This window comes from Marmota marmota, unplaced genomic scaffold, assembly GCF_001458135.2.
Source record: "Marmota marmota marmota unplaced genomic scaffold, marMar, whole genome shotgun sequence".
Taxonomy (NCBI): Eukaryota; Metazoa; Chordata; class Mammalia; order Rodentia; family Sciuridae; genus Marmota; species Marmota marmota.
In genome coordinates, this window is record NW_026000005.1 from 16,894,487 (window position 1) to 16,914,827 (window position 20,341).

The following is a 20,341-nucleotide window of genomic DNA, read 5'->3' on the forward strand; positions in this document are numbered from 1 at the left end:
ATCATGGGAGATTTCTTTAAAGATTTCAGTTTATACTGAGCGTGGACTAATTTTATAATTGTGAAAAATAATAAAGTTAGCATTGTGAACTTCTAGGGACTAAAGTGATAGTTCACTATGATCCAATTTTAGAAGAATCGAATTTAGATCAATTCATTTTTATGACTTGATGGTGGCTTTGGGGATAGGTGGCCATTTGGGCTGTATGAAATCTCAGATCAATCTAGGGTGCATGGATCTGTGTGAGGACTGTCCACAGCGATCCGAGAGGTTCAAACATGGAACAGATCTGGGAAGATGGGGAGAGGGTCCCTGAATTCAGAGAAGCCTTTGCCCTGAAAAACACTGTCACTACACATCCTTCCCAGCCAAAAGCCATCAAACCATTCTTAAGATGTATTAGAGTCTCCAGTTTACCAGCTTCAAGTATAAAAAAATTGAGTACAGAAAGAAAACAGTGAAAAATATCAGGCAGTGTAGAATAGAGGGTCTGAGCTGATAAAGTCTCTTTTTATCGTGGTTAATATCATTTTAAAAGTCAATTAAAAGCCATAGAAATATAATTATCATCCCCATACACTTTTTTAAAAATATTTTTTTAGTTGTCGATAGACCTTTATTTTATTTATCTTTATGTAGTGTTGAGAACCCAGTGCCTCACACATGCCAGACAAGTGCTCTACCACTGAGCTACAATCCCAGCCCATCATAAGCTTTTGTTTTATTTAAAATACATTCCAGGAAAGCATAATAGCAGAAAAATAAAAGACAGCATATTTGTTATCTGAAAATGTTTTCTATTAAAGTAAAACCTAGATAAGTAAATTTCTATTTTATAATCACTCCATAAATCTTTCCAAGTCCACTTTAAAATCTTTAAGACTTGCTTGGAATGCAAATTAAGTATCTTTACTATTCATCAGAGGGTTACAAGTTAAATGTTGGTAATTGATCATTGATAATTACTGAGGAAAATAAACATTTGCAAGTTTAAAAGTATGCAGAGCATGTCAGAAGGGATAATTAATCAGTATTATGTAAGCACCCATCTGAAATTAGTATTTCACTGCACAAACAAGAATGGTCATTTTATTAAGTTGCCTCAAATGGATTGTGAGCCAAAAGGTCAAAAATCTTACTGTGAGTCATCCTAACCTAGTATTTGACTCTTCCTGCACAAACTCTTATTTATTTTTAAAGCTTTGTGAAGAAACCATCATTTTTGAACTTTCATAACATGCTGGACAGCATCTAAGGCAGCTGCCCAGTGCCAATGGCTGGATCAAATGCTTCCTGGTACCAAATTATGTCGTCTTTCAGTTCTGTTCCCTCTTTGCTGTGATAATGCAGTGTCAGAGAACAAACTGTGATTTGACAACAGAGGTAAAAAGAGTTATTTTTTAAATGATTATCTTATAAAAGCTGAATGATTCTAGAAAAACAAAGTTAATAGAATTAATAACCTTGATTGGAGAGAGCAGCATGGGAATCAGAGCTGCCATGTACCAAGTCAAAACACCAAAGCAACTTAACAAAACAGACAAATAAATACAAAGGACATTCCTCAGTGTATGCGCAGGTGGCTCAGAAAGCCTCTGACCCTGTGGTAATGCACCCCCAGCTCCTGGAGGACAGAGGGTCTCCTGTGTGTTTGTGTTGTGACCTACTCTGGAGGACTGACAACAGGCCCTGAAGTGTGAGCCTCTGGGGAGGAAGGGTCTCAGCTGTAGCTCAGAATTTTTCCCAGAAGGAAGCAAATAAACAGGAGGGAAAAAAAGAACTTCCTATTCTCCCTAAGGGCATTAAAAAAAAAATGTCCAAAATGTCAAATGGAAGAACTCACAGTTCTCACATGTATAATGAAGGCAAAGAAATGTCAGCTGAGAGAAGGGAATACCAAATTCCCTTCACAGGGACAACCCTATTCCTATACATGCCTCTAAGAGTAAATAGTTTAAAAAAAATTTTTTTTTTTAAACATCATTGCTCTTCCAGAGAATGTGTGGACAAGGGCAGTGGTTAAGAGTTGCACCTGCGATGTTAGATTACCTGTGTTCTGATCCCTTTCCTCAACGTAATGGTCTTGCCTCCCAATACCAATGTCAACCTCTCTTCCTCAGTTTCTCCATTTTAAAAGGGAGCTAATAAGAGCACCTCTTTCTCATAGGGTGGTTGAAAGGGTTTATATGGGATTTACATAAGTGCCTGACACAAGCTAATGTTAGCTTTAACATTATATATCATGGGCTATATATTGTAGCTACCATTTCTTCATTGATTCAGGACTTTGGGCCCCACCTGATCCACAAGCAATAAGTCAAGCCAGCCAAGAATGAGACAAGCTCTAAAACAAAGACCCCCTGAACACAGAGGGTAAGAGATGGGGTTTCTTTCAGGTCTTGCTCCAATTCTAAAGTCCGGCAAGAATGCTCAAGAAGTACATGGAAGACCTTGAGCCCCTATGCTGGCTCATGAAGAGGTCAAAGCGGCCAGCAGTCCTCTAGGACTGATGTAAGCATATTAGCATGACCGAGGAGGGCTCTGGGGATGACGAGGGGCCGGGCAAAGGATAGACCTCTAGGAAAGTGGCATTTAAAAGGTGAAAAACTGTTCTCTCTCCAACATTGTCTTTGTGGCTTGAGGCTGCTTTAATGAGAAACAAAGATTTTTAGGCCACAAAGCTAAGGCCCATTGATTAAATTCACATTATATTTTTTAAAAGGGTTTGTTTTTAAGGGGATAGGCATCATTTCTGTAAAACAGTCTAAAAATACAGTGGGATAAGAAAAAGTGTTCAAAAGAGGAAGACTAGGGTCACCTGTCCCCGATATTTATATCCAGTTCCCTTCAAAAAAATGGATGTCAAAGGCATGGCACATATTTCAGATTATAAATAATGGATGTTGTATAGTAATTTCCATTTTACCTTCCTTGGCTCACTGGAAACTTGTTAGGATTTCTCTTCTACAGCTTCACTGAAGTGCTTATAAATTTCCTCTGCTTTGCTGCAGATATTTTGCTTCCTAAGCATAATTTCACTGGCTGGCCTTTTATCCACATGCCAGAGGCCTTTCGGTTTTATGACATAAGCACCTAAGACATAACTCAATGCACTAACCATTCTAGGGCATGTCACCCAAAATTCTTACAAGATGAGAAAAATACAGATCTAAGAAAACTGACTTACATTAGAGTTTTGAGAAGTGAAAATATGGGTCAGCTAAAAAAAAGTTTAGGAACTACCAAACTGACCTAGAATGTCAGCTTAAGAGATGAACTCAACCTGCTTTTCTTTTCTTTTCTTTTCTTTTCTTTTCTTTAACTGTCTTTAAGATTTGCTGAGGTAACATAAGTTGTATTATCAAAGTCAACCCACTCATGCTGGCCGTGACCTACAACAGTAACATGAAATATGATAGTACGTGACACTCCCTGGTACTTTGGCTTCAGAGACAGCCCATGATGATTCAAGTACACCTTTGTTGTAAGCCTGGAAAAGTATAATATTATGTGACTTTCCAAGGTCTCTGTCAAGCCTGGGATTTTATTTATATCACATACTTACCTGCCTTTCTTCTGAGTCCTCTCCTTTTTCCTACCTCTGCCCAAGTGACTTAATGAACTTTAGCTTAGGGAGCTACAGTGAATTCTAAAATCTAAAAATAATTTGCTGCTAGAAAATGTAAGCTACTTGTCATTATTTGTTTCAGAGTAAAAAGTACATAATCATAGGGTTTTTTAAAATACTTATTTTTTAGTTGTAGTTGAGCACATACCTGTACTTTACTTATTTCTTTTTTTTTTTAATGTGGTGCTGAGGATCAAACCCAGGGCCTCTCACATGCTAGGTGAGTGCTCTACCACTGAGACAACCCCAGCCCCATAATTGTAGTTTTGTATACCATTACCAATTTCAAAGCTCACATGCCTGGCTGGGAATTGACTGTGAAACTATGGCTTTATGTTCTGTTAAGGAGAATGTTGATGCTATGTCTGATAATGAGCTTTTAGCAAAGTCTGTCAAGGACTTTTGTAAATCTATGCTTACTAAAACTCCGAAATAAAGCACCAACTTTCACATTAAGATGACTGACAGTCAAACTCAGACCAAGAAGCAGTTCAAATAATGACACAATGGAAGCATCTCTCTTACCATTCTGAATGAGGGTTTGTGACCGGGTGAACCTTCCATGGACAGCTGTCATGTGCAGTGGACTTTTGCCATCTTTACTCTAACAACAAGAGAGAGGGAGAAACAAGGAAGGTGTTTATGTGCTGGTGACATCAATCTCAAACAACCCTCTGGATACTGTTGACAATGCCCAAAAACATCAATTTCAATTTTTTAAAAAGTCTGATCAATAATTACAAAGACTGATAATTTTGGAAGAAAAAAAAAAAACATGAATGGCCTCTCAAGTTACTGTATAACATCACATTTTAAAGAGGTTTGGAGAGGCAATCATCCAAAATATTTTTTCCTCCTCTCTTGTGATCCACTGACAAAGGAAGTTTACTTCAAGGTGTTTTTTTCAACTTTTAAAAAGACAAATGATGTATGAACTTGTGTGGTTCCTATTTGACCTGTGGTTGATAAAACTACTATTAATCACTGCAACTGTCAAAACCAACAAGGAACACCTTCCCCTACATTCCAGTTCCATAGAAAAATAACACTTTTGACTATTCCAAAAGAGAATCCCTGGCTTTGAATTACTCAATAGAAATCACAGAATTAAGCCATGCAACTATTTAGGAAATTTCCATTTTAATGATCAGGTGGAAATATGTGCTGAATTTATATATTTGCTACTTATGATAGGAATTATGGAACTTCACAACACATATTAAGCTAAAATATTAAAAATGAACAGAATCTATATATTGATCATTATCTTACCAAAGACCAAAGTTCTACATATTTAATTAAGAAATAAAAATTTCTTCTGAAAAAGAACCCAAAAGAAAATACCACTGTTATTTCAGACCAAAAGCATATAGAGAGAATGGACAAACTGTTCCCAACTTATAATGGTTCCCCTAAATGATTTTTTGACTTAATGATGATACAAAAACAATTCACATTCATTAGAAACTGCACTTCAAATTTTGAATTTTGTTCTTTTCCTGGACTAACAATATGTGGCAGCAACAGCGAACAGGAGTTTTCAGTCATGAGAGCATGAGTGTAAACAGTGGGCACTCAACAGTGTACTATGTTGCCAAGCCGTGATGTTCTGTAGGTTAGATGTGTTAAATGTATTTTCAACTTATGATGGATCTATGAGGGACTTAACCTTATCATAAGTTAAGGAGAATCTGTATTCTCGTTCAAGTATTTAAAAAAAATCATGTCACTATTACTTTTCTAAATTTTATTAGACATATTTCTCTAAGCCTAAGGTTAAGTTATGAAGTTTCAAAATGCATGGTCATTTTTGTGACAAAACTTAAATAACTATGCTTTAAAATGACTTCATTTTAAAAACTCCACATTGAAAAACAATCATTTAAATAAGTATTTTCTTAGGGTAAACCAAAGCCCACCCATATCTGAATCACCAAAATTCTTGTTAGAAATATGGATTCTAGGCCGGTGCAGTGGCACATGCCTGTAATCCCAGAAGCTCCAGAGGCTCCAGAGGCTGAGGCAGGAGGATTGTGAGTTCAAAGTCAGCCTCAGCAAAAGCAAAGTGCTAGGCAACTCAGCAATATAAATACCTCAGAAAATATCTTCATATATATATATATATATATATATATATATATATATGTACATAGACACACACACAAGGATATTGCTCAATGGTTGAGTGCCCGAGTTCAATCCCTGGTACCCCCCCACCCCCACCACCAAAAAAAGGATTTAGGGCTTATGCCCTAATCCACACTTATCAAATTGGAATTGCGGCCATGTCTAACTCTACACAGTGACTAAAGTCTTAGAGCCACTATTTTAGACTGTGAACTTAAATAGCTTATAAACCCACAATGTTTTGACAGAAGAATTTTAATTTTATCCTCTGATCCTATTCCTGAGGAAAGGAGTCACATAAAGTCAGTGCCAAAGAAAGAGTTAATCAGAGTGGTCATTGCATCTTGACAGAAGAAAATAAAATGCTGTCACATAGATGGTGGAGGAAAGTCATAATAGAATCCATTTGACATGATTATAACCTGAATAAGAAAATACTGAGAATGGTGGATAGAAGTAAGCGTGATGCTTTATTGAAAACAATATTTTTAGAGGAAAAGGAGAAGCAATTGAGAGCATGATGATACGGCATCATCGCTACCCACGAGACTCCTATTTACCATTCAAATAACTGAAAAGCCTGGGAACTACTTTGGAATAAGGATTTAAAACATACTCTTCCAATAAAAAAAAGTGATGACAGTCCAAGAATGTTAAGGAAAGAGAAGAGAGAAATTCCAGAGTTGACATTAACTTGTCCCTAGGTGGTGCTATTTCTTTAAATTTTGCTCCAGAATTTTCTCTTAAATTTAATATGAAAACATAGGTAATTATCATTTAATTAACTATATATAAAGTCATAATACTTCAGTGTTTAGAAAATATATTCATGAATATATAAGAACTTTCCCATGCCTGGAAAAGAGTTTAAAAGACTTACCAAGGAGGACAGGCTTGGTAGCTAGTGAAATTGCAGACAGAGTCAAAGCAGAAGTAACTGGTCTCTGCAGTGCATAGTTTGCAAAGCTGGTGCCATTTCAGGGATAGCAAACACCACGCCCTTTTTCTCTCAAGAAGTGCGTATGCCTCTGATAAAGGGACAAATACTGCTAATTCCCCCCATAGGGATACAGGTGGCAGAGGTGGGGAAGATGGGGACCAGAACTATGAAGAGTATCGTGGCAGCCATTCAGGGGCAGCTTTGTTCATGAGTGGATACAGAGGGAGCTCATTATTTCAAAAAGTCATTGAAAAGCAATGGAGCTCAAAAGGATCATTCCTTTTATTTAGCCTCTAGAAGTTGGAACTCAGAATATTTAGGTTGAAACTAGGGATCCTACTAGATTTCATTATTTGCCTAAGAAACTTTTGTTGTAGAAGACTTGGCTGTTATTCTTGAATCAAGAACTTCAGACAAGGGTAAACACTGCCTGCATTCTCTTCAGAGAGCTTATACTCAAGTCCTTCATTTATTCATAGGCTTTCCTTTTATAATTTTTTTTTCTTAATTTTTGGTCCAATTTTCTAGAAACATTTTTTTTTCTAGAAACATAGATTTGGGGCTTAGAAACTTTTATTTTGAGAATTCACTTAATTTAAACAAGAAGCTCCTTTGTTGATTCAGGTATGGCTATGCACTAAAACATAAAGGAAAACCAATGAGCATCGAGAGTATTTTAGAACAAACAGTAGTACCTTTTCAGGGCAGAACTCAACCTCATCCAAGGAAAACCAATCCTTGAACTAAATGAAGTGTTTCAATCTTCTGGACCATTCTTTCTCTCAGAAATGCACTAATTCTTTTCTTCTATTCCTAAACCTATCTCCTTATCCTCCAACATCCTCTAAACCATCCCTAAACTTCTAGATACTCCCCAGGGACTAGAAAGCATGATATTCTCTAAGTCATGGAGCCACCAAAAGTTGTACAACTCAGTGGCCCTGCGGGATGGCAATGAAGCCTCCTATGGGATTACACTGAGGCCACTGGAGTGCAAGCGTATCAAACACAGTTGGAAACCCCACAGGCGCTCCTAACTCAGTAATACTCAGAGTCATCTAAAGGCTGGTTTGAAAAAGTCACACACAATCCAGTTTATTTTTAATGGTTCTAAATGCCAGAGATGGTACATGGTTGGCTCAAACATTCATTCCCCTCCCTTCCTTACTTCCTCTCCAGAGTTCCCAGTGCCATATCCTATCGCTGCTTACTCTTGCTATTCCTCTTTGCACCTTCAATTTGTCTACTACAACCCATTCTATAATTGGGTCCTGGTACATATAAAGAAGGATATGGGCCCACTTTAGCAGACATTTAATGCTAGGGCTAAATGATCCAAGGGCCCAGAGACAGAAAGAAATTGAGACCACAGGTAGGCTAAATGTTAGTGACTGGGAGGTAGCAAACCAGGCTATAGCAATTTCTAAACCTGTCTTCCTAAGTCTTATCCAGTGTGGCTATGTGTATAGTGCCTTATTTAACCCTCACTTTGAATGCATGCAAAAGTACCCTTAAGATGCAACAGAAATTACAATGTGGTCTGTAACGAATAAGAAAAATGACGTGCTCTTCCTATTTGCAAATTACAAGTGAACCTTTAGTAGATGATTTTATGAAATGTCATGTCTTTATTATTTAAACTAATATTGCAAAGTCAAAGGTAGGGCCATGGTCAATCTATGTAAAATGAAGGACTGTAAAATGTGTGCAGATCACGTGTCCCTCCTCCTCTTCCCATCAATCTTGTAACTGCTCATGAAGACATCACTTTTAGTGTTTTGTAAGAATAGAGGAAAACAAAGTGAACATGTGGGTGGGTATTGGCTGCATTTCAATATGCTATTTCCCTCAAACTTTGGGAAATCTAAACAAATACAAATTGTCTTGCATCTACAAACATTTTCAAAACCCAAGGAGCAATGTGGTACAGAAAGATAACAACTTTAATTAGAAAGCTACCTCCAGAGTCAGACAGGATGGCTCTACGGAAATGTTAGATGATCCGTGCATCCAGAGTGCATCTGGAATCACTAAGGAGGATTCAAAGGGCATTAGGAAATCAGAGCATGTAGACAGAATAGATGAAAGGAGATTGAGGAAGGCTAGATTTTATTCAAAACATCTCTTATGCTGATTAGATAATAAACTCAAGTCTCATATTTTAAAATCCCATTTCTTATATTCTGTTTAAGATCAATAGTCCATAGCAAAAAACTTGAATATTAAAATTAAGAAAATATACTTTTCAGGTCCATTTGTGGGAAAGAAGAGAAGACTACCAAAATCACTGTACATATACAGTTGAAGTCCCTTATCCAATCTGAATGGACCACCAGTCCCTTAGCTGAAAGGTGTAGGCCAGTATGCCAGAAAGTAGCCTTCTAGCTTTAAACACTGGGCACATGGAGAATATGGGGCCATGTTTTTCAGAGGAAATGGTGAGCCATGAGTTCATTAAGTGGAGGGTGGTAAAGATATTACTTTATTTAATTTTAACAATTTCCTTCCTTTAAAGGATCCACAGGAAAACCCTCATACACCAGGATGGCAAGAAGATGTCAACAGCCCTGGACATTGATGGTCAACCTGAGTGCTTTTTGCTCCTTGCAACCATGTTCTGTGATCCCACCCAAAGACTCTCTCTGCACCTTGCGCTGCAGCTCCTCTGTCTCTTCAGCACCCAAGGACCTTTGTCTATCTCTTCTTGGGAACTTGGGTGGGATCCACTAACAGGAGGTGTAACTCTGAGGTTCTCTTCATCTGTTCCGTTTTCCCTTTCCTGCCCACCTTGCACCTTTAGGAAGATCCTATGCTCCCTTCATTTCTTTCTTCCTTCTCTTATTCTTCTTCTTCTTTTTTTAAAATTAAATTATTTATTTATTCTAATTTGTTATACATAATGGCAGAATGCAATTCATTTCATATTACACATATAGAGCACAATTTTTCAAGTCACTGATTGTACACAAAGTATTTTCTTATTCTTCTTTTTTCATCCCTTTCTTTGGCTCTTCCCTCTCCTCCTGATCCTAAGTAATGGGCTCCTGAAGTCCTCCCTTCCCTCTCTAACTCATGCTATCATATGCTCTCATTCTTTCCTCCCAGTTTCAACTATCACCTTTATGTGAACAAGACAACCTAAATTTTTCTTATATTCTCTACTGCTTTCCCATGCTGGAGGATCATATTTTCCATTACTAGGTCCTCAGACTGGCTGTACCAAAGGCTCAAAATCATCTCTTCAAAAACGAAACTCAACAGGTTTTCCTCCAATACCAGCTTTCTCCTGAATTCCGTTTTAATGAATATTAACAATGGTATTCATTTATTAAATGCTTAATGTGTGACAGCCATTAGCCTATGTGATTTAGGTGTGATAACTCCAATTAATTCTCACAACAGCTCCATGAAGAAGATACTATTGTTTCCTGAATTTTTCAGATAAAAAAAACCAAGACATGCAGAGAGGTTGCTTATGATTAAATAGTTATTCAAAATCAAGGCTGGGATTGAAATCTAGGCAGTCTATCTTCAGAACTGAGAGCTTATCTACTTTGCTCTATTAACTCTCACTAGGTTCATTAGATTCACTACACATAGATTTTCTTTTTTTCCAAAATAAGAATAGTTAACTTTTTATTTTGGATATAAAAATAAAAATAAATAAATAAATAAATAAAAATAATATGTGTCCATTGCATCACAACCAGAAGATAAAAAACAGTATACAAAAAAGAAACTAAAATTCCGAATCATAATTTCATCACCCTACAGTGACAAAATTTTTATAAATTTTTTTCTACATAATTTTTAATCACTCTGTAGTGATAACTGATGCTAGCATATTGGTATATAATCTAAATATTTTCTTTTTCTATCTTTCTATGCATATATACAGACAAATAATTTTTTAAAACTAAAAAATGGGATCATAGTTACTGATTGCATTAAATTTTTTCTGTGATAACATTGAGTCTCATTATTCTTTTTGATATTTTCCAATCTTACAGGCAAATATTTATTTCTGTTGTCTTCATTTTTCTAATTACTAAATATTTTTCATCAGTTTAATGGATATTATTTTCTCTCTCTTGTTAACTGCCTTTGCCTAAATTTTCTAGTAGATTATCAGACATTTTCTTGTTGGTTTGTATGTGCTCTTTATAAATTAAGCATATTAACTTGTGCCTAGCATGTTAATTGCAGAAAATTTTCCCTGGTTGTTCCTCTTGATTTTGTTAGTTTTGTTGTTGTTGTTGTTTTGTTTTGCCATATAAAAACTTCAAATCATTATGGAGTAATATATATGTATATATTTTTTTCCTTTACATTTTCTACCCTTGGTGTTCTATGGTCAGATTACTGTTTCTAATGCTCCCGTCTGATCACATGATTCATGGTCCCATAGCATATGGAAGCCCAAATTCCTCAGCTGGTAGATGAGCCATCTTCCTTGGTTGTGTTACATTTCTGGTTATTTATTTCTGGTTCCTCTCTTTTATCCAACTTAAACTCTATATTCAATTATGCCAAATTTCTCTTCTGAATATTTGCCCCATATGTATGCAATACTAGAAATTATGAGAAAAAATGTAAAAAGACTTTAATGATAAACAGACAAGATCATTAAAATAGATCAGTATGATATTTTTTAAATTAAACCTTAGAAATTATAATTTTTCAAAATCAGAAATGGAATGTACTAGGACTTTGCTTTAGGATTCCTGTTTGCTCAGGAGAAGGGAAGCTGAAATTGAGGATGGTCTCCTGGTGCAGGAAGGATGTTCTGCTGCAATGCAAGGGCATTTGAGTGTAACTAGATGATAGATGGTGCATGCACAGGCTTGCTTTGGTTGGCCATCACAGCGAGCTAACTAGTTTCCTAAGTTGTACCCTGAGCTTTTCCTACTCACAATTCCTATCTCCTGTGCTCTTGCTGTTCTCTATATTAATACCTCTCTCAAATTATCCCTGTGCTCCTCCTCTCAACTGATAATCTTCTCAGCTCAAAATCAACCTCCATTTTTATCCTCAGATGAGAAGCAGGCCATCTCTTCTACTCCATAATGCTTTATTACTCTCTCAGGGTACTCTATATTGCAAATTCCTTACTGGCAGAAACCATATATCCTCTTGGAGTATTCCTTCATTTCCAAACAAAGGGCACTAGGTAACCCTTAATAAATTTGCTAAATAAAGAAATGACCATTAGGACCAAGTCATTGCTACATCACTGAAGCCACTGCCAGTATTTGTAGCTTGCTCTAGGAAAGTATTTGAGGGACATTCTGGAAACAGGCCTATAATCATTAGTCCTTCCTTTGAATTCTCAGCAGCTGTGCCCTAATCTCTGCATTAGAATCTGGGCTGAGTCAACATCCTTGTGACCCAGTATTTTCCCTAGGGCATTAACTAAGCCACCAAGGACACATGATTAGAGCCTCAGTGCCTTCCATCTGGTCCCACCACACCTGTAGAAGCAAAATAGCTATTTCTGAAGCATTTCAGTCCAGGAAAATGCCATGTGCCTCAAGATGCTCAAGGCTGCCATCCATTTATACATGGTATAATTTATAGCAGTTAGTTTTGCTCAAATAGAGCTCGATGCAAAGGTATTTAACACAGAGAAAGACTAAGTGTTGTACCTGAATGTTAACATCTGCCCCATTGTTTACTAACAATTCCAGGCACAAAGCACCATGAGTGGAGGCAGCAGCAAAATGCAAAGGGGTGAAGCCGTTGTTATTTGGTTGGTTCACATTAGCACCATAGTCAATCAGCTCGTTAACTACAGCGTCCTGTCCATTGTAGCAGGCGATGTGAAGTGCTGTATTTCCATAGACATTGATTTCATCAATCTGCAAAAGAGTCCAACACAGGGCAATTAAAATCACTGGAGCCAATTTGCTCCATTTTCCACAAAAAGCCTAATGGCTGTGACTAGAGAAAGGAAATATCCATCCATCAACATAATTACTCAGAGCTTACTCTCACCACAGCAGGTTATCCTGGGAATGCTTGTCACCCTGAGGTAAAGATCGGGGGGGGGGGGGGGGAAGGGGGGGCATGATGTAATGCTGAAACGTAAAAAGGTGCCNGACTGAGCTGGGAGTACAATCCTCATTTCTGCCTGCTCCACGCTGCTGGAGAACGTGAAGGAAGAGGTGCCATCCTGTGGAAAAGCATTTTCTATCTAGGAAAAGGACACAGGATGAAAAGCAGAGCTGCTTTCAAAATGCCATAAGACGTGAATCTAGGAGCCAGAAGAGAGCCCCAAACTCAAGGCCAGGGCAAAGTGAGCATAAAGAGGAAGGGCAAGAGCGGGCAGGAGAGGTGGCTCTGGAACACATACACACAGGTCAGCTCAGAGCCCACTCTGGCTTTGCTCTGGAGTCTGACACATCACCAGGCTGTATTCTAATAGCAGAATAATGGCTCTTCCCTGAGGCGTGTCTAGTTCATGGCTCCCTATTGCTTTCTAAGACCTGCTCCAGGTACTGAGTATCATCATTTTAGTCTCAGTTTAGCAACTTGGTTTTCCTTTCCTCCCTGGGAAGGATGCACCAAAGCCTCACCCTTGCTTTGATTCTGCATGTTGAAGGCACATGGCACAGGCCAACTTGCCTAGCTTTATGTCTGAGACATGTCTGATGTTTGTTCCTACCATCCATTCATGATTTTCTGCTGTAAGGCACAATTTCAAATTCTAGATTCTGAAGGTAGGATGATGTTTTAGTCAGCTTTTTTGCTGATGTAACCAAAAGACCCGACAAGAACAATTAAAGAGGAAAAGTTTATCTTTGGGGCTCACAGTTTCAGAGGTCTCAGTTCATAGATGAAGGACTCCATTCCTCAGGGCTTGAGGTGAGGCAGAACACCATGGCAGAAGTGTGTGGTGGAGACAAGCATCTGGGAACATGACATCAGGAAGCAGAGAGAGCTCTGCTTTCCAGGGGCAAAATATATACCTAAAAGACATGTCCCGCATGACCCACTTCCTCCAGCCACACCTTTCCTGCCTACTGTTACCATCCAGTTAATCCCTACCAGGGGATTAACACACTGATTAGGTTAAGACTCTCATAACCCAATCATTTCACCTCTAAACTTCCCTGCATTGTCTCACACATGAGATGAGGAACCCTCATCAGTGTCTTATACAAATGACTGGTTAATATGTTACACAGAATATAAATGTTTATATATTTCCCTACCTAGGTTGCTATAGAAAGTTAGACTGCATCTGGTTTTCTTCTGCTTAGTCTATGCCCCCTCATTGTTCTTTATGAGTTACCAGTGTAGACTCAGAAAGAAAAGATGCTAGAAAATAAATTCTTCCTCCTTGAATTAAAATGCAAACAGGATTTAATGGCAGAGAACAGAACCACCCTCCCACAGACCATGCAGGGATGCATGAATTGTTGCTCACCTCTACCCCCAGATTCAGGAGATGTTTGACAACATTGATCTGTCCGTTGGAGGCCGCAGCATGCAGTGGGGTGTAGCCCTTCTTATCCTTACAGGTCACTTCAGCACCGTGGTTAATGAGCAATGCCACAACATCCAGGTGGCCTTGACAAAAGCAGCAGAGAGCATCATTAACCTTCACAGGACATTTGATGACTCATTTCAACCAAAGGATCATTTCATTTCACCATTAGCTTTTTTGCCACCAGTATTTTGCTGAGCTATTTATGAAAAGCTGCCATATGGCAAATATTCAACAAATATTTACTGAGCAACTTCTATGTGGCAGACATTATGTAAATGGGAAGAAAAGATGATTCATATGCAAGACTTCAGAAGATGTGGTAGCAGTAATGCCTGTCATCATGTCAACAAAGAAGGACCAGCCCCAGCTAATAGTTCCATATGAATTCTACAGTCTTTTAAAACTTGTGCTAAAATGAAAGCAATGATTTTTTTTTAAACAATTGCCATTTCTCCCTGAAAAGTTTAACAGTAACAATCTGGTGTGGAAAAACCTGATAAAAGAAAAAAATTAATTAATCTGAACATCCCCACATTATTGCTAAATCATAGGAGTCTGCTGTTGTTTAGTTGGTTTTTCACCCATAAAAATTGCAATTTCATATGGCTTGACATCAAAGTACTCTCATGAATGGCTAAATAGAAAACTCTTCTAATTTCAACTCCAATGTGTATTTCTTTCAAGAATATTTTACTCTGTCCCCTAATTCACTGTGTATAGTATGATTTGCTTTGATTTCATGACTGAAGCTTGTTTGAAGCTTTGAAGTTTCAGGGTCATTGCGAACCATGGCTGATAGCTGAAGGGTTAAGCTATAGAGACAGAGATACAGACAGACAGACAGACTGTTTGGTATTGGTTTGTTTTATTAAAATTTAACTTTTTCTTCTCCCAGGATTTATACACATAGAAAGGTATATTCCATTACTAGTGGTTCTATCTCAAGCTATTTGTCTTGGTTTTGTCTCATTATCCCCTAAAGATGTCATCTATGGGGTTTGTTGTTTGTTTGTTTTTTTGTCTTTCTATCTGTATTCTGATGACACATCAATATTTTTAGTTGTAGATTGACTCAATACCTTTGTTTATTTAGCTTTGTGTGGTGCTGGGGATCAAACCCAGGGCCTCACACATGCTAGGCAAGTGCTCTACCACTGAGCTACGACCCCAGCCCCATGACTGTAATTCTTTAAGGTGTTTTATCCAAAAGTTTAAACTCTATATCATCAAAGAATGAGCTTGAAACCCCAGATTCTCTGAGCCCTTTCTAGCTCTAGCTTACAGTCTATCCTGCCTAAACACCTGTCCCCTGGCAAGTGTTCCCTGCCTCCAATACAAGAGGAGCCAAGTTAACATCTAGTCTGCTTCAGCTAACTCAAAAGTCTGTGCCATTTTAAGAAAATGCTAATATTCCCAAAGTTTTAAGGTTTTTGGGTTTTTGAAGCCCTAGGAGTCATTCAGAGCCATCGATAACCATATAATTTATTTCATCCCTGCTCCAACCTACTATTTTTCCCCTTACAATTAATGTTAATTTTTTAAATGATGATAAAAGGCTTGTATACTTGTTTAAAAGGATTCAGTAAGGCAAAAAGGTGTTAAAGGGAAAGCAAAATCACCCACAATCACTAATTCCTAGGGATAATCAGTTAATATTTCAGTATATAACATTTTCCAGATTTGTTTTTATAGCATAGATTATTTTTTAAATGACGATGCTATTATTCATACTACTTATGATCTGTTTTCCTTGCAGAATCTCTATGTTAATAAACACGCATGGGAATCAATACCATAGTTAACACAGTGTCCCACTGAGAACTTCCAGAATTTACCAAAACTATCTCCCATGGATAGGCATTCAGGTTGTTTACAACTTGGTGCTGATAGAATCCTATCTTCTTTTCTAACCTTAAGATGTTCTCTCAATGGAAGGATCTTAGTTCTTCATTTCCTATAAGTCCACATCGAGAATCAACTCTGTGAGGTATATCATATGTCAGAGGGTTTATGGAACAAAAGCAAAAAAAGGACAAGCATAGAGATGTAACCTCTTCCTTCACGTTCTCCAGCAGCGTGGAGCAGGCAGAAATGAGGATTGTACTCCCAGCTCAGTCCACAGCACTTCCACCCACTACAACCCAGGCTTTTCCTCTCTTCCTTCCTCCCAAAACATTTATAAATAAAAAGACAATGTCTTTGCTTTGCTAGCCAGTCCTCTTTCTTAAGCACCTTATTTTGCTGTCATACCAAGTTAAAATAAGCACAATGCGTGCAGACTTCCAATCCGGAATGAAGCACATTCAGAAAGGTCCAGACCATGATCCAAACTCCTCCTCTTTACAAGGTAAATAAATCACTGACAAAGCAAGTACCCAACTAGAGCACTCTGTGTGTGCCAGTAAGATGAGCCAAATCATTTAATTGGAGCCCAAACTTGAAGTCAGACTTGCCTGAGAGAAAACTTACGTGATCAACAAGAGACCTGTAGCTTATTTAGTTAGGTTATGGACATTTTGCTTTCTATGCGTGGGATTCTTACCCATATATGCTGCCCAGTGCAGGGCACGCCGGTCCTTCTTGTCAAATGCATTGATGTTTGCCCCTTTGGCCAAGAGTAAGTTGACCATCTGAAAGACAACCAATTATGAAATCAAGCACATACTCTGTAATGGTGAGGGTTCCTTGCTGCCTGCAGGTGATCTAAGCTTGATCTAATGTTGATTAACATCAACCCTAAATGCAAGTCAGAGATCTGGAGTTCAACAAACCAGGAAGATGATGTCACAGAAGACCCCGTGGCATGTGTCAAATTAAAAGACCAAAGACTTTTTCAATTCATATGGTCTCTAAATTTAAGAATGGATATAACTGCCTAAGTTTGATATACAAATATTATTCTTACATTATCTAAAAATCTTAGCAACAAGTTCAGGGTCTGTATGGAGCATCCCAGTTCCCAAGGATGAGAACACCCACCTCCACATGTCCATTCAGAGCCGCATGGTGCAAAGCTGTGCGCCCCCCTCGGTCAGAGACATTGACACTGCTCAGCAGGGGAATGATCACTTCTGCACACTTGACAGCTTTATTGGCTGCTGCCACATGCAGGGGAGTCTGCCAGTTCTTGTCCCTTGCATTGACATCAGCAGAGTGCTTAATCAGTACTTGCACTGCTTCCTACAACAAAAGCAGAGTTTGCAAGGGTCACTGACAAATGCTCAGTCAACACTTTCCATAAATGCTTCACCAGATGTAGGGACAGGGAAGACTCCCTGTTTTCCCAGGCTGGCTCCAGACAAGCAAAGTAGTATATGATAAAGACCAAAGAGAGACACATACCAAGATAGACTTGCTTTACCTTTCTTTGTCAGGCCAAGAGTCCTAACACATCTCTAAAATCAAATAAAGTTTCCAAGGTTTATTTAAAAAGTATTTCTTTAAAAGGTATTTTTGGGCCAAAAAAGAGTATTTCTATACAGGTGAGCATAGCTGGGTAAAATATCCACAGGACAAAGGTCCCCAAAAGATCAGCTAAAGTTAGAGGTGTTTGTCAACAAGCTTCAAAACTCCCAAAGTTAAAAGGCTTCAAACATTCTTGCATCAGTTTGTAAATCTTTGGTTCTTTCTGCCAACATCTTAACCCTCAGTCTTGTATGATCAATAAACAGTGAAGTGAAGTCATATGTCTGTTACCAATTCAGCTTGAAAAGCTCTGAAATGGTTCCATCTTTTTCCAAACTTGTCCATGTTTTAATGAGTAACTTCTTTTCCCAACACTGAAGTCTTTAAACTTTACTGAGCCTCTCGTTTTTTATTTTTCTTCTGTGGGCCCAATCAGCTCACTAGCCTCCTGATCTATAACTCTTAACCTTGGCTATATGATGGAGTCACCTGGAGCTCTTAAAAACACAGATGCCTGGTTCCACCCCCAAGATATTAATGGGCCCCAGCATTTCTGTAAATCTCTCCTTCTCTTCAGTCAAGTGAATGATATATCTCATTTTGAGAAGGAAATGGCTATTGGTTGCTTCTAACTCTAGAGTCTTCCCTGGGACCAGGTAATGGGCTCCTTCATGGACACCTTGTCAATGTGGCATCAATAAACCAGTGAAATTCATCCATACTACACTCTTGCTACCCATCATGGACCAAGAACTCACCCTTGGCCACCTCATTCCCCAGAGGATTGACTTTCCAGTCTTTATCATACAGCCATAGAAAAGTGCCCCACTTTTTAAATGATTTGAACTCAGCAAAATTAACACTCTTATCAGGAACATAAAATGAGGAAATTAAAAGGGATGTTTCATAAATCAGTAGTAACATATTGAGACAAATGGCTAACCTGGACAGCAGAATGAGAGCAAATAAATAAATAACTGTGCAAAATTAGACAATACAGTTTAAATGAACAGTGTGAAAACTGGTGTATACTCTATTTAAATGATACAAATAAAACCAATAAACTGATGGGGCCCACACAAATGATTTAAGATTACCAAAAATTTTTAAGAAGATATATGCCACTCATCCTCAGAAAGATTGGTAAAGTACTACTAAATATTCTTGAGCCCATTTTAGAGTGAAACATGTATATATACATTATTAATGTTCAAATGCTACATGTGAAATTCTGCTATAGCTATAAAAGGTAGAAAGAAACATTAGCTGGATTCTAGCCTACAAACTAAATTGAGTGAACAAAAATAAAAGATAAATCACAAGATATGCCACAATATAAGATTAATAGAATAAGAATAGAATAAGAAAATCAATAGAATAGAATAAGAAAAAAATAAAAATTTATCAATTTTATTCTCATAAAGTATAGTTTTATTTAGATGCATGCATGATTGCAATGTGGGAAGAAAATGCCGTAACTTCTATCTATATTTATTTTCTTTAAAAAGGAAATCATTTTAGCTGATATTTAGCTTTGGTCAGTATAGCAGAGGTACTGACCTCGCTTACAGTAGTAGGACACCCCTCTGGAGAAGAAGAGGGCTTCCACAGTGTGGGTGGGAGCTATGAATTCACTTTGATACAATAGCCTGTTAAATCAATTTATCGATTCTAACATGTACCTTCATAACAAGAGAACCCTAAAATGGACAGATCCATGCAAAGAACCCAAGAATTAAAGATAATATTAGTAATATGCAAGCTTTAACAATGTAGAAGGCACAGAACTCAAGCTTCTTACTCCTATGGAAAGTTTTCTTTCACTGACAATTACAAGGTAAAAACAATGACAAATTTAATCAGATCTGACAAGAATTTGGCCAAAACAGAGAAAAATTATTAGGAGACTATTATCTAAATAGTTATGTAGGACTATGTATGATAAATGAAAAGTCCCACCTCAAGGATATGGTGCCTTGACATATTAGCTAGTTCACACATATAATTTATAAATAAATGAGATATGTGTTTTGAGGATGCATACCAAAAGTTTTGCAGACATACAACCCAAGAGTTTGGAGATAACCATCTCAAAGCAATACTCCAAAAGTGGTATAGTATCCTTTTCACATATTCCCAGCAAAATAACAATAGACGCTGCCACTTGAATATCTTTGCCTGCATTGTTATTTTATTGTACTTATATAGACTCATTCTTTGTGTTGAATATTATGTAAATTTGGGATAGACTAACAAAACATACAGGATCATTTAAAAAATTTATACTATTTGGAGATAAAACCAAAGTATTCATGAGAAATTTGCATTTTAAGGGTAACAAAATGTGATTACTTTTAAAGTAATTTAGAGTGAGTGTGACATTGTCTGAGAAAAGCCCTACTTTTAAATGAAAGCTTATGAATAATTTGCAATTCACACAAAGCAACATGCTAAGCAAAGATAGCATATATTAGCATACTGGTTATAGTTTCCATAGAAGTACATGCTTTTAAAGTTTGTGGGGGAAAAGTCTTTATTCTTAAGTAGTCAATACCTGCAAAAATATTGTTTAAATATTTTACTCAGATAAATTTGGTCTGTTTTGCAAACAGTTTTATTGGGACACAGACTTGTTTATTTGCTCACATACGATTATTTGCACCACGATCCTGACTGACCTCTGGGCTACACGTCAACAATCAGTAAAGGAAAAGGTTCAAGTTCATCATCAGAGGGAGAAGAATAGAAA

At 37.5% G+C, this 20,341-nt stretch overlaps 1 protein-coding gene across 6 annotated transcripts in view; it reads right to left on the minus strand.

The window, feature by feature from the left end:
* Positions 1-20,341, minus strand: part of Ankrd44 (ankyrin repeat domain 44) — a 329,913-nt gene that overhangs the window by 144,217 nt on the left and 165,355 nt on the right. For all 6 annotated transcript variants that reach the window (XR_007349421.1, XM_048808229.1, XM_048808231.1 and 3 more), the window contains 5 exons: positions 17,167-17,367; positions 16,730-16,817; positions 14,125-14,267; positions 12,341-12,553; positions 4,154-4,232 (listed from right to left, as the gene is read on the minus strand). Coding sequence is in view for 5 of the 6 variants with exons in the window: in XM_048808229.1 (XP_048664186.1) it covers positions 4,154-4,232; positions 12,341-12,553; positions 14,125-14,267; positions 16,730-16,817; positions 17,167-17,367 (724 nt within the window). In the remaining variant the exon portion in view is untranslated. The remainder of the gene's footprint in view (positions 1-4,153; positions 4,233-12,340; positions 12,554-14,124; positions 14,268-16,729; positions 16,818-17,166; positions 17,368-20,341) is intronic.